Source organism: Spinacia oleracea, chromosome 3 (assembly GCF_020520425.1).
Source record: "Spinacia oleracea cultivar Varoflay chromosome 3, BTI_SOV_V1, whole genome shotgun sequence".
Classification (NCBI taxonomy): Eukaryota; Viridiplantae; Streptophyta; class Magnoliopsida; order Caryophyllales; family Amaranthaceae; genus Spinacia; species Spinacia oleracea.
The window spans coordinates 72,320,248-72,335,561 of record NC_079489.1 but is presented as its reverse complement, the minus strand read 5'-3'; the positions used below and the strand labels follow the sequence as shown (position 1 = coordinate 72,335,561).

The following is a 15,314-nucleotide window of genomic DNA, read 5'->3' as shown; positions in this document are numbered from 1 at the left end:
TGATCCGTTTACGTACTATTTGTGTGACCCTACGGGTTCAGTCAAGAGTAAGCTGTGGATTAATATCATTAATTCCACTTGAACTGAAGCGGCCTCTAGCTAGGCATTCAGCTCACTTGATCTCACTGAATTATTAACTTGTTAATTAATACTGAACCGCATTTATTAGACTTAACATAGAATGCATACTTGGACCAAGGGCATTATTTCCTTCAGTCTCCCACTTGTCCTTAGGGACAAGTGTGCATTTCCTAATTCCTTTGTCGCTCGATGCTTGCTCTTGAACATAAGGTAAGAGTTGTCATCCTTATTATGTCCAGAGGTGTTCCTCGGTTTCAGAGTTCAACTGATCAAATAAACAGATAATCATAGCCTATGATTCATCCGAGCACGGCCATGCATTTCACAGTTTCTAGCTCTCCGAGTGGCCTTGTACAACTTTTAAGCATCTCATCCCGATTTATGGGAGGACAATCCCAATCTTGCGATCTTGAGATTAGACTTCGTTTGATAGGTGATTACCTGAGCGTTGCCTTTATAGCCTCCTTTTACGGTGCGACGGTTGGTCAACGTCAAAGCAACCAGTTCTCAAACAAGTAATCTTCAAATCACTCAGGTATTGAGGATTTAGTGTCTAATAATTTAATGAAATTTACTCATGACAGATTTTCATCTCTTACAGTAAAGTTTCATAGGTCTTGTCCGATACTAGTCTTCCCAAAGTAAGTATCTATGCAAATGATTATGACATTGCCATGTCCACATAGTTCAAGAAACAGAACTACTAGTCATCTTGCATTCTAATCGTCTAACGTTTTCTATGCGTCCAATTTTATAGAAAACTCCGATTAGGGACCATTTTCAACCTTTGACATTCAAGTTCACTTGATAGACATTTCTTAGTCACAGGACTGGTCCTGACAGTCTATCTTGAATATATCGTCAAATTTGAAGGGACTCATCATTTAATACTAAATCAAGATTAAATGGAATATGAAAATACATTTCATATATGATAAATGTTCAACCCCAATGTTTTATAACCATGGGCCTCAAACCCATCTTCTAAAACAATTCATGGAATTCAAAGCTATGCTTGATTTCCAGTGCTACAATGTGAGTGTTGCTTCTCACTTGTTGCATAGGTTTAGTTATCATGCTTTGCCAATCTTAATATCCTTTTCATCGAATGTTCTTCGAGATATGATGATAAGATCTTTTCGAGTTTGTTTATTATGTGATCTAGTCTTTCTTACTTCGATGGTGGTTTTTCTCACTTTGCAATGAAGAACCATCAAGTTAGCAGACGTTTTTCTTGCTTCAAGAGTGGTTCTACGCATTTTTCAATGAAGAAACATCAAGCCAGCAGATAGGTGATCTACCCAAGTTCAGTGAAGAACTTTAAACAACCCTGTTTTATTGCTTCTTAGGCAATAATCACTTTTACTTCAACTGTATAGGTTGCTAGTGATGCTTTGTTTGGATTTACCTATCCAAGCAGTTCATAGATATGTGGAAGACTCTCCAACTATATCTTAGAACATAGAAATTATTATTTTAATTTCCCACGCAACAACTCATGGTCTCCAACCCATGTTGCCATTTTCAAAACACGATGCTCTATAGCTCGTCTTTATCAATGGTTAACTCCAAAGGGTCTTGCTTGATCCTTTGCCAGTGTTTATGCGTGTAGCATCAATATTTAGCATATCTTTATTTCCTTGAATCAAGAACTATTCCTATGTACCTTTTCAAGTACCATAAGTATTCTTGATCTCAATCTAGTTGATCTTTACTTAGATCAATAGAGATTGGTATATGTTCGTCATGGCTAAAGTCACACGATACATTTTTGGCGATCCTCATATTATATCATACATGATAAATTCTTTTGCAGAATAATTCCCAATTGAATTCTATTCATGTAACTTTAGCTCATTCAATTTCAGTAGATACTGAATCCAGCTAAATTCTTTGACATATAATATAGGTGAAGAATCTCATTAGATTCTTTGATGTTTTAACTTAGTAAATGCTTATACATAGTTCAAACATTCTTTACTTAGATTTATTCACATGGGTCGAATATCTCCAATGGAGACTTTCGTGTTTGATTTAGTAAATGCCATTACTTAATCCAAAACAATATCATAAGATCTTTGTAAATAGATCTTAATACCCAGTATGTACTAAGTTTCGCCATGGTCCATCATTGATGAATAATCTCAAATCTAAGTCATTAGCATTTGAATGTTATTTTACAATAGAGAGATATGTGTGTGATACACATAGGACCAATTAAGTTTTTATGTACTCCCACTAAACTTCTTATATATCTATAAGAATCATGTATATTTTATGAAACTAAAATACTTATTAGCTTCATTAAAATATAATTCCAATCCCCAATTGCTTGCTTAAATCTGTACTTAGATTTTATAAGCTAGCTTTCTCTTTCAAGCATTTATTTGGATCCACAAATCCTATGACATACCATGTACATAGTTTATTCCAACATTTGATTGAGGAATACGTTTTGTCATTCAATTGCTATATGTACCAATATGCAATCATTGCTTGAATTATAGACTTGAGCATTACGATTATGCATGAGGTTTCAACACAATTCATACCATGAATTTGCTTGTAACCTTTAGCAACTAATCACGCTTTGTGTGTGAACACAATTTCATGTTTGATGGTTTTTATCCTTAAAACAAACTTGCAACCAATAGGTGTGAACCTATTCTTGCAAATCAACAAAATTTCAATTTTGTCATCAAAACATTGAGTATGTTTTATGGCCTTTAACCATTTAAAACATTTGAGTCTATACATGGCCTCTAACCATTTTAGGGAATTTGGGTTTCGTCATAGCTTTCTTACAAGTCACAAACTCATTAATCTACATGATAATAGTTTGACTGCAAGTTGTAGGTTTCTTCACTATTTAATAGAAGAATCTCATAGTTTCATTGACCTGATCTCTATGTTTCTTCACTATCTAATAGAAGAATCTCATAGTTTCAGTGACTTGAATTCTATGCCTACTTGGGTATAGAACATCAATAGAATATCAATAGCCACTTGAAAGTCCTTTGAATATTCTGTTCTCCTTGAAGCACTTGTAAAGTCTTCTAAGAGATGTCTATTCTTTAAAGCCACTTCTAAAGTCCTTAAAGAATAAGTTAGGATTTTCTGAAGCACTTCGAAAAGCCTCCGGAATGTCCGTTTATGTTTGTTGTTCGCCTCGAAGACTTTCAAGGTCTATTTTCTCCCACTTGTCATTTTGGAAACGAATCTCCAAAAGGACATTATTTCGAGCAAACAAACATTATGTTCTCAAAAATTTGTGGTAGAAACAATACCCTTGTGTCTCATTTGAATAAATCACAATGAAACATATATCTATACTTGGGCCTTAGTTTGTCGAATGACAAACACTAAGCTCCCACTGAGTTTTGCAACTCTCTAGATATTTTATGAAAAGTTATTCTGAAATTACTTTTCAATAGCTTTGACGAATTTGATTTAGTTTGGTGGTAGTTGAGCATTTTGTTTTAGAAATTATAGGAAAAGTCTTTATGATCCATCATTGATCGAATCAAGTACTAATTGACTTTGATTATGCCATATCTTATGGACCTAGATTGTGAAATTACAACACACAATCATTGATGATCATATTTGGTCTCAAGTAATCATCAACATGATCTAACCTAGATCTTTATGATTTCTTGCCAACTGGATTTTATACTTCTGAATCTTTGAACTAGCCAAACAGATTCAACTTATATCACATTTGAGTAAATAAACCTATATTCACTCAAATCCATGTGAAATAATAAAGTCATAAAATCTTTCTTTAGCTTTGAACTCTATTGTCTAGGCGTTCTAACAATAGTTCATATCTTTTGTTACTTTCAACAAGTAAGACTAGTTGTCTTAAAATGATCTAGAAATCAATCAACTTTCAAAAGTCCATCAAAATAGAGCTTATGAATGTTAACTTGTTGATATGGTCTAAGCAACAATGCCAAAGATTAGTGGAACTCAAATCAAGGGGTTGATTTGAACCTAGTAAAGTTCTTTAAAGAGTTGTTTGTTTTAATCAAGCATATTGACTCAACCTGTAATTGACCATTTCATTCAAATAAACAAACAAACATTGTCTTTGTTTTTCTTGAATGTGAGTCTTTCTGTGTTTGAAGCAGAAATTTAGGTATGCTGATTATGGAACAAAATAGCCATTAAGTTCCAGCCTTTGAAAGGATTGCCATGCTTCATTTCCCACTTGTAGGTCATTAGTGTAGCCTAGCTTCCATTGTTTGAGTTTTTACCGAAGTAAGAACCTCAAGCGGTATATGATACCAAGGAAGTTTGATTGCTAGGTCACTTCTCTTTAAACATAAACTTATAGGTAGAAACGGAATCGTAAATTCCTTTCATTTGTTCCTCGTTTTCCTATTTCTTGTACCCTTTCTTATAGTCTTAAGAATTGAATTCTTTAGTGTTGACTTTTATACTTTGTTAGACATGTCCAATGTCACCAACAAGGTTCTTTACCATTTTAATTTATGTTGAATATTTTGTTTCAACTAGATGATCTTACTAGAAGCTTCTAAAGTTCTCTAAGCATCGATCTATTCGAATGTCTAGGGACTAGACTCATTCGAGAATTAAATGGACAAAGATATTAGGTTGTTAACCATTGGTAAAGCTGAGCGTATTAAACTCAATGCTTCATGATTTCAAAACTACAGTGTATTTTGAATTCACAAGCACCAATTGGTTTGCCATTCGACTTTGATGTTCGAAAACAACCATAAAAGTCGCTATAAGAAACGTACATTTTAAATCGCTCATTTTCTCTCATTTCCGTGAATCGTTCTTGGATTCACTACCAATCGAGGAAATTTACTGTTACCTTTCTAAAAGGATTTATTGCAGTGCAAGATATTTAATTATAAACAATAATTAAAACATACATTGAAGCATGCAAAGTCTAAACATTTATCATGAATAATAACTTGAAATTAAAGCAACCATGCAATTCAAACAAGTTATTAGCATTTTATTCGATTTTATTGTTCCGGCAGGTGTGAATAAAATGATTCCAAGACCCTAAAACCATTGAAGAATTAAGCACAGTTTGTCGACTCAATTCTAAAACATTTTAGGTAAGCAAAAGCCTTTTGCTAATAGTCTAGAAACTACTCTTGGTTGATAGGTACGTCTAAGAACTTGTTAGGAAAACCTATCGATTTTGCCACGACATAAAAGGACTCCTTACTTATATCGTTGAGTTTCACCAAAACTAACATGTACTCACAATTATTTGTGTACCTTGCCCCTTTAGGACCAATAAGTAACACCTCGCTGAGCGAAAACTATTACTAGATTGATGTAAAGGATATCCAAGCAAGTGTATATTTTGGCATGGCACCTTTTAACTCAATTTTTAAGTTTGGAACTTAAGGCTCTTACTATGTTGGTTAGATTTTAAGTGAACTAAAATCCTTAATCATGCAACATAATCAAGCCACAATCTTATGCATAATTAAGACATATTTAAAGCAATAAATAACTTAAAACATGCATAAGATAAATGTGATCTAGTATGGCCCGACTTCATCTTGAAGCTTTAACTTCAAAGTCCGTCTTGAAAATCTCCGTGGGAGGCACCATTTTCTTCAAATAGGATAAGCTATAACTAATTACAACTATTTGATGGTTCGCAGACCATATTTGAATTGAAAAATAACTTTGGTACTTTAGACCAATTACATTCAAATTAATGGTACGCAGACCATATTTTCTATCCTATTTGGGCCATACTAGTCACTTCATAACCTGCAAAACAGTACATATACAATATATACCATTCACCCATTCATTATCATGAATGGCCCACATAGCTGGTTAGTAAAACACATTATGCATCACGTAAACATTTGCAGCAATTAATCAAGGGCACCAATAATCTACCAATTATTCAGTCCTTATTAATTCTAATCAAGTTGTTTTAACCTTAAGGATTTGTAGACCTAATCAAGAGTTTATGACTAAAAAGCGCTCCCACTTAAACCAATAAATTCATATGCTTTACTAATTTTAAACATAAAAATGTATTTCTAGTCTAACCGGAAACATACAAATTTAATTAAAATTTAAAGCTCATATAAATTTATAATTGAATCCAAAAAGTTTAATTTAATTTCAGTCGTTATTTAAATTAATTCATGATTTTAATTTTAGTAAAATAATTAGAATAAATAACATTTATTATAATTACAATATTCAAAATTAAAATCCAAGAAAATAATTTAAATTATTAATTTTAAAATTAATTAAAATTACGTGAACTGAAATTTTCAAATTAAACATTCAAAACGATCTAATCGTAACGCAAACACCCTACGCGTTGCACGCCCATGGGCCGCACGCACACAGCCATTGCTGGCCATGTGCGCGCAGCCCATGCGCTCGTCGCATAGCTGCTGCATCCCCATCGCAAGCCTCCGCACGCATTGGTGCTCGCTGCGCGCGCCAGCGCTCATCGCACGCGAGCTATCGCTCGCAGTGCGCGCGCGAGCCATCGCTCGCTGGGCGCGCGACATCGCTCGCTGGGCGCGCGACATCGCTCGCTGGGCGCGCGAGCCATCGCTCGCTGGGCGCGCGACATCGCTCGCTGGGCGGGCGACATCGCTCGCTGTGCGCGCGAGCAATGCTGGGCGCAGCGCTCGTGGCACGCGAGCTTGCGCTCGCTGCGCGCGAGGCTGCGCGCTCTTGTGCGAGGCAGCGCGCGTTGTGGCGCAGCTCGCTTGCTGCCCACACGCGACTGCCTTGGCTCGCCCTTCGCCCATGCCCATTCGTCCATTGCTCGTGGCACACGACACAAGGCAGGGCTGCTGCCTTGTGCTCGTGCACTACGCCCTTGCTCATTGCATTCGTGCCGCACGGGCGACGAGCTCCCTTGCTCGTCGTCGCATGCCCGCATTATACAACACCCCTTAAGGGTAACACGAAGCGTCCATTGCTTTGTGCGTGCAAGTTTTATGAACGAATCGCATAAAAATTTAAAATTTATAAAATTAATGACAAATTAATAAATATTATTAATTTCATAATTTTAGGGTGAAAAATCGAAAATTTATTATCCAATTGATTTCCGATTGTTATGGATTCAAGTCTAGGTCATAAAAATTTAAAATTTATCATAAATTTACAATTTTTATGGTGGTTTTTAATCATAGGTTTCTAATTAAATTACAATTAATTATGAAAATCAAATTAATTCTAAATTATTCTAATTTTCAACAAATTAATCATAATTACAAATTAGATTGCATAATTAACAAGACTAGGCATTCAAACTTGTTAAACATATGCAGTAGGTCAATCAAAAATTCAAGATTTATCAACAAGAATCGCAAATATTTAATTTAACATCTTAAATTTACGAAATTTTGCATTCGAAAAACTAAAACCTTCGAAAAGTCATAGTTAGGCTTCGAATTTTAGAATGCCTTTTACATGCGGAATTGACACAAAAATCACTCAATTCGGATGAGTAACGAAGAAACTGCCGAAAAACTGCGTACGTATAATTAAATAAACGCAATTTGCAATTAATTAACAATTACGAAAATTAATCACCCCTTTTAATTCTTGCAAATTTGTAATATTTAACCATGTTCATGCAATTTAGATTATGAAAATAATAAGGGGCTCGTGATACCACTGTTAGGTTATGATACATATGACAATTCATAAATCATGCGGAAAAACCATAAAGCCAGGAAATCATATTATTTACACATAATCATTTAGCATAGATTAGATGCATACTCTTTGTTGCGTGCCTTCCCTAGCTGCGCCCGAACCGAACAAGAACAAGTCTTTAGGACTCCAAGTGTCGTCCCTCCGTAGATAGTCCACAGCACGTCCGGATCCGCCTTAAGATTGACCAACTAGAATCGCCCTTAAGGTACTATTATTTTCGGCACTTTATAGGCAAATGTGTGACTGAATTTTTCTCTCAAAAACTCACTTTGAATACTTTGAAACTTGTGTTATAAATTGTGAGCCCTAGCCTCATATTTATAGCGGTATGGAAAGGGAATCGAAATCCTATTCAGATACAAATTAATTAAACCTAGAATCCTACAAGAACTCTAATTTAATTAATTTATCAAATAGAATTAGGAATTTAATCATTAACCGAACTCTGCATGTTTTAGGAAACGTGCACGAACACAAACACTTGCACACACACGCACGGCAGCCACGATGGGCCCCATGCGTGCGCGCGAGCAGCAGCCCACTCAGCGCCCGCGCGCGCTGCGCGCTGCGCGTGCTGTGCGCGCTGTGCGCGCTGCGCGCTGCGCGCAGCCTGCTGGGCCTGGCCTTGCGCTGGGCCTGGCGTGGCTGTTTGTGCGGCGCGCTTGGCTTGCTGGGCGATGGCCTGGCTTCGTGCTGGGCCTCGTCCGGCAGGCCTCGTCCGATGCTTATTCGTACGATGCGCTTCCGATTAAATTTTCCGATTCCGGAATTCATTTCCGATACGAACAATATTTAATATTTCCGATTCCGGAATTAATTTCCGTTTCGAACAAATATTTAATATTTCCGTTTCCGGAATTATTTTCCGATTCCGGTAATATTTCCGATTCTGACAATATTTCCGTTTCCGGCAATATTTCCGATTCTGGCAATATTTCCATTTCCGATAATATTTTCCGACACGTACCATGTTTCCGTTTCCGGCAACATCTACGACTTGGATAATATTTATATTTCCGATACGATCCATATTTCCGTTTCCGGCAATATCATCGTTTCCGGAGTATTCATTTCTTGCCTGTGACGATCTCAGCTCCCACTGAAACCAAGATCCGTCGGTTCCGAATATTCATAGATGGAGTATTTAATGCTATTAAATACTTGATCCGTTTACGTACTATTTGTGTGTCCCTACGGGTTCAGTCAAGAGTAAGCTGTGGATTAATATCATTAATTCCACTTGAACTGAAGCGGCCTCTAGCTAGGCATTCAGCTCACTTGATCTCACTGAATTATTAACTTGTTAATTAATACTGAACCGCATTTATTAGACTTAACATAGAATGCATACTTGGACCAAGGGCATTATTTCCTTCAGTTCTGGCCTCCTCGCCAGTCGCCACCTTTATTCGAAACCCTCTCCTCTTCCAAGAAAAACCACGAGCAGCTAGTGAGCTACCAGCCTACCCTCTCAGTCCTCCCATCTTCAATTCTCTGAACCTGTACCTTTCTTTCACGAAAGCCGGCCACCAAGGGTAAGACGGATTTGTAATCTCGAAATTCTGCCGCGTTCACCACCGTCTCACCACCTTCCGATGGAGATCCAATTGGGTTCAACTACCACCGTTTCTCACCAATCGCGTTTCTCACCACCACCACCACCGCCCGTTTTTCTTCAAATTTAAGTGAATTTATGCACTACGGAGGTATATATCTCTATTCAATTTAAGATTCGGCTTATTCAATTTTTGTAAAATTGAATTAACTATTTTCCCCCAAATTTTAGGGTTTTGGCTCCATTTTATTTTTTAATCGAAAGAGGGAACGATCTACTAAGCTAGGGTTTCCTTTTTTCCTCTTTCGTTCAGAATTAGGGATTTGAGGACGCTTAATTATCAGGATTTCATCCGCAAACTCTGCACTTAGATTTTGGGATATGGGTTGAGGTTGATTCTTTTTGGTTATGCTACTGCTCTTTAAGTATAGGCATCGGTATGCTTCTCTTATTTGTTCTTTAAGATTTACATAATTTTTAGTGTTGATTGAAGTTGGATTTGCTGATTGTTAGAGGTTTTAGTAATCTTGTATGATATAGTAATTTATGGAAGATATGAACTATTTAAGTTTTGTTAACCATCATTTTGCCTTTAATCTCTTTGAAGAAGTTAAAATAAAATAAGACTTAAAGTTTTAGTTAGGGAACGATTAGAGCTGAGAAATACCATGTTTATCAAGTAATACTGTCATTTGATGGGAATTAGGATGTTCACTTCATATTATTAGAAGAATTGAATCCATCTTTACTAAAATTCTTCTTTCATTGAGATGTTAATGTCTCAGGATTGAATATAGCTTTGCAATTTCACTACAATAGTATAGATTTGTGATAATTTGGGTTTCATTGTTCAACACCAGCAAAGCAAATGGAGAGGCGTCGAGATTAGGTTTCAGAAATTGATGGTGTTTTTAATGATTAAATAAGACAGCTGGTGTTGGAAATGCTGCTGGAGTTGGAACTCATTCCTGTACTGAATGTGTTTCTGAATGTGCTGCTAAATGTATGCTTATCTTCTTTCTTCTTCAAGGTTTGTATTATTACATGGTTTACATAGTTTTTAGTATTATATTGAGGTTAGTGGATGTTTGAGGTTTTTTGTTATTCTTATATGACATACTGATTGTTAAGTAGATATGAACTAATTATGTTGCTAACTTTTTGACACCAGACCATACACAGCTCAAGTCAACAATGGCCCATGTTGACCTAACAACTGCAAACAGTATCCAACAAACTCACTCCCAACTGAGAAAGAGAAAGCAATGGAGAAAACGGTGGCGACATTGGAGAAAGGAACAGTATGCTCAGCTTGGAATTACAGCGCTCAAAGATTAGCTACTGGTTCAATCAATGGTCTTCTCACCATCTTCGATTCTCCTGACCCTGCTTCCTCTTCTCCCTTCTCTCCTTCTTCCTCTTTTCAGGTCTGCTCCTCCTTATTTTCCCAATCAATTGCAATTTTTTTTTGGAGACAAATTCATTTCTTAATTGCCCATCTTTGTGTTTATACTATAATGTATGATATTTTCAGTTAAATATACAATCTTTTATTTGCTGAACTTTATTTCTTTCTAGTAGTATGTTTGTTGTTCTATGTATGAAACAATTTAATTTATGATGGAAGTTTGTGAATGTTGGTTACTTGATACTATGGCGCATGGTGATCTTTCCGATTTTAAAAATGTTAACAATTATTAATCTTAGAGCTGTCAAATTGGTGTTTTGGTCGGATTGTGTGTTCGTCGAATCATCCCCGGTAGATCATCTAAGGTCCGGTAGCTCTAATTATAATGTATGTGAGATTTTGATGTAATTCCGAATTATGATTCAATTTAACATTTTTCAGTGTATCAATATTTGGGGGTTTATCAAAATTATGTTGAGTTTTTGAGAATTAAGTTGGAGGGTATATATCTAATTTCTTCCATTGAAGCTTCTGAAGTAGTATGATGTAACTTTCATGTGACAATTAACATGAGATTAGATTGTGGTTTTAGGTGCATGAGGGTAGCATTGTGAAGGTGGCATGGGTTCCTCCAGAGTATGGAGATGCCATCGCGTGTATTTTGGATGATGGGACGTTATCATTATGGGAAGAAGTTACAGGAGGTAACACTAACTCAAACCTCTTGTTACATTCATACAAAGCAATCATTTCTGCACATGTCCATTTACACCATATTGTCTTTTCTATAATGACTGTACTTCCCTTCTTAAAGAATGAGTTGTGAAATTGTATGCTCGTGTAAGCTTTCTAGCCGAGAGAATTATGTTGCCAACTACTTTCAGATCTCCGCATTACAAGTAGAGTAATGATTTACAAATCTTATGCTACCCTTTTGGCCTTTACCCTAATGACTACTAGTAATAAGTAAGACATTGATTTCAGAATTGATACGAGAGTGGTGTTATTGGTGTATGGTTACGAATGATTTAAAAATCTAAAACATTTGCGCTTCCCTTTTCCATTCAGAGGGGCAATCACTTCAGTGGAAGATCTGTACCAAGTTTCAGAATAAAAGTGCCCGTGTATTAGATATTCAATTTGGAGGATCCTCTACTTGTTTGAAGTTGGTAAGTGTTAGATAATAAAAAACTTGCTGAATGTGTTCTTCTTGGTGCATGGTGAAATCCTCTGACTTTATAATTGTGTCATGCATTTCTTTGCTTGTAGGTTGTTGCATATTCAGATGGGTATGCCAAAGTCTATGAGCTCCAAAATCCTTTGGAACTGAACACTTGGCAACTTCAGGTATATTTCCTGCTTGAATAATTGAATAAAAAATTTAAATGCTCCATTAACTTGATGCCTACTTATCTAAGGAGCTTTCGTTTAGTTAGAGTATCTGTAATAGTCGGAGCACTCTGCAGCTGCTCTTGTAACTTATTAAGTACAAGTTCGGATTTCTGTTAACAAACTTCTATTGTCAAATTGTGGTGTAGGCCGAGTTCCAGAATGTCATTGACTCTGTATCTAAATTTGCGAAAGCTTCATGCTTATCAGCATCCATTTCATGGATTCCACAAATAGGTGAAAGCCAGCAATTGAGCTTCGTTCTGGGATTCAATTCAGATATACCACAACTCAATTCTTCCAAGGTATTGTTGAGTCCAATAAGTTTTGCTGAGTATTCTAACTTTTCTTTTTCTTTTTCGTTCACATGCCCTTATAGCATTGGTAGTTATGTTGTTCTAGGCCTTCTAGCGTATATATAGAGAGAGTATACATGTGATTCGCCCTCTTCTATCACTTTTCATTGTGTGTGGTTGCTGTAACTGACCTTTGCCTTTTTTGCGTATGCTTTAACGTTTATTCTTAGTTACTGATATCACTCTTTATGCCACTTTGTTTTCCTCTCCCGGGATTTAATTATTGCTACTAAAGTAGTAATACTCCTCTAGTGCTCCTCTCGTCTCAGAAGTTGTGTTCATAGTAAATAGTTTGGAATCAGCCTCTTTGAATGCTGAATGATAAAAGGTAGGCTATATGCAATTTGACTTCCCAAATATAACATCAGTATGGGGATCCACCGTGAGTGTTGTTTTTCTTACTATTGTTTGTTGTGAGATGAATAAGATGCTTGTGCTTCGCCGACTCATATCATATGTTTAACTTCGGCTCACTTACAAGTTACAACTGACAAGTATTAGCTTTTTTACTTTAGGTCTTTAGTACTTCGTATTGTTTCAATTTTCTTTTTGTTTGTGTGTGTGTGTGGGGGGGGGGGGGGGGGGTTGGTGTAAAACTTTACATAATTGCATATATATATATAAGAACATATAGGTGTGTAAATCTAAACTGAAACTTTTCACGAAGCAATTTTATATATGTAGAAAACATAGCCACCATGAGTTTTGGCGCCAAATTGCCAACAATGTCTAAGAAAACTATGCTATTATTGTATTATCTGTCAGAGGAAGATCAACCCCAATCCTGCAACTTAGAACAGAGGTCTGGATTTGGTTAGGCTTTGTTTTGTTCGACTTATTTTCGACAAAATAAGTTCAGATAAGTTCAGCAAAAATAAGTTTTTTCCAGACATTTTCACACACAAATAAGTTTATTTTAGACAAAATAAGGTTTTTTCAGATAAAATAAGTTCAGATAAGTTCAAATAAGTTTATAAAGAACCTAAGGACTTATTTTAAACTTATTACATGTTTAATATGCTTAGTTTTAAGTTTCTAAGACTTATTCTAACTACTTATACACATTTAAGGCTTGTTTGGTCGTTATAGGACATATTTAGGCTAAAATGACATTTTCACTCCCAACTATGAACCAAAGAACCTAAGGACTCATTTTAAACTTACTAAATGTTTTATATGCTTATTTTTAACTTTCTAGGACTCATTCCAATCCATTTATGCACATTTAAGGCTCATTGTGTCGTTATGGGTCATATTTAGGCTAAAATGACATTTTCGCTCCCAACTTTGAACTTAAGAACCTAATGACTCATTTTAAACTTATTATATGATGAATATGCTTAGTTTTAAGTTTCTAAGACTTATTCTAATCTACTTATACCCATTTAATGCTTGTTTGATCGTTATAGGTCATATTTAGGATAAAATAAGGCATTTTCGATCCCAACTTTAAAATAAAGAACCTAAGGACTTATTTTAAACTTATTACATGTTTAATATGCTTAGTTTTAAGTTTATAAGACTCGTTCCAATCCATTTATGCATATTTAAGGCTCATTGTGTCGTTTTAGGTCATATTTAGGCTAAAATGACATTTTCGCTCCCAACTTTGAACTTAAGAACCTAAGGACTCATTTTTAAATTATTATATGATTAATAAGCTTAGTTTTGAGTTTCTAGGACTTATTCTAATCTACTTATACCCATTTAAGGCTTGTTTGATCGTTATAGGTCATATCTAGCCTAAAATAAGGCATTTTCGCTCCCAACTTTAAAATAAAGAACCTAAGGACTCATTTAAAACTTATTACATGTTTAATATGCATAATTTTAACGATCTAAGACTCGTTCCAATCTATTTATGCACCTATAGGCTCATTGGGTCGTTATAGGTCATATTTAGGCTAAAATGACATTTTCGCTCCCAACTTTGAACTAAAGAACCTAAGGACTCATTTTAGACTATTAGGACATTGTCATTAGTTTCTTGAATGTTAAAATGTGATATTTAATTTGTATTTAATCTAATGTTTAATTTAAATTTCTGTTTTTGTAAAGGTCTACACTCCGAGGATTGCGCCTTATGCGAGGAATTTGATGTGGTTCGTGAGCAATGGGCTAAGTTTTTTACCAACAAGTATTTATTATTGGCTTTAGCGCGCTTGATCGAGTTGGTTTAGTTGTTATAGAATAAATTTTATATTAAAATGTATGTTTATGTTGAAATTGGAACATATATTTAAATGTAATATGTGCACTTTGGTTTTGGGATATATAGTATACAAAACTCCAGTTGTTGTTTTTATATTTGTTATACAGGTTGCGTTATTCTATTATTGTTTTGACAGGTTTCTATATTTGGTGCAAGGCACTCTAGGTATCCCTAAACAAAATTAGAATTTTCCCGCCAGAAGTGCTTTTTTGCAGCGTACATATATGTTGTACGCTGCAACAAGGGAAAAAAATTTCCCAAAAATTCAGACTTGTTGCAGCGGGCTTTTAGATGTACGCTGCAACAAGTGCCAAAAAATTGGCAAAATTTTGGACTTGTTGCAGCGTACAAATAAATGTACGCTGCAAAAAGTTGAGTCTTTTGCAGCGTACATATATATGTACGCTGCAACAAGTCCAAAATTTTGCCAATTTTTTGGCACTTGTTGCAGCGTACATCTAAAAGCCCGCTGCAACAAATCACTTTTTGCAGCGAACATTGTACGCTGCAACAAGTTCAGACTTGTTGCAGGCCCCCCAGTTGCAGCATACGATGTACGCTGCAACAGGGGTCTAAAAGCCCGCTGCAATAAGGGTTTTTTCTACTAGT

General features: G+C 35.7%; 1 protein-coding gene across 1 annotated transcript; it reads left to right on the top strand.

The window, feature by feature from the left end:
* Nucleotides 1-10,561: 10,561 nt before the first annotated feature.
* On the top strand, nt 10,562-14,665 carry LOC130469108 (protein SEH1-like). The gene is made up of 6 exons (XM_056838084.1): nt 10,562-10,767; nt 11,341-11,452; nt 11,817-11,917; nt 12,018-12,095; nt 12,287-12,442; nt 14,552-14,665. Exons 1-6 carry the CDS (start codon nt 10,606-10,608, stop codon nt 14,648-14,650), a joined length of 708 nt encoding a protein of 235 aa, XP_056694062.1. The 5' UTR covers nt 10,562-10,605; the 3' UTR covers nt 14,651-14,665.
* The last annotated feature ends 649 nt before the right edge of the window (nt 14,666-15,314 follow it).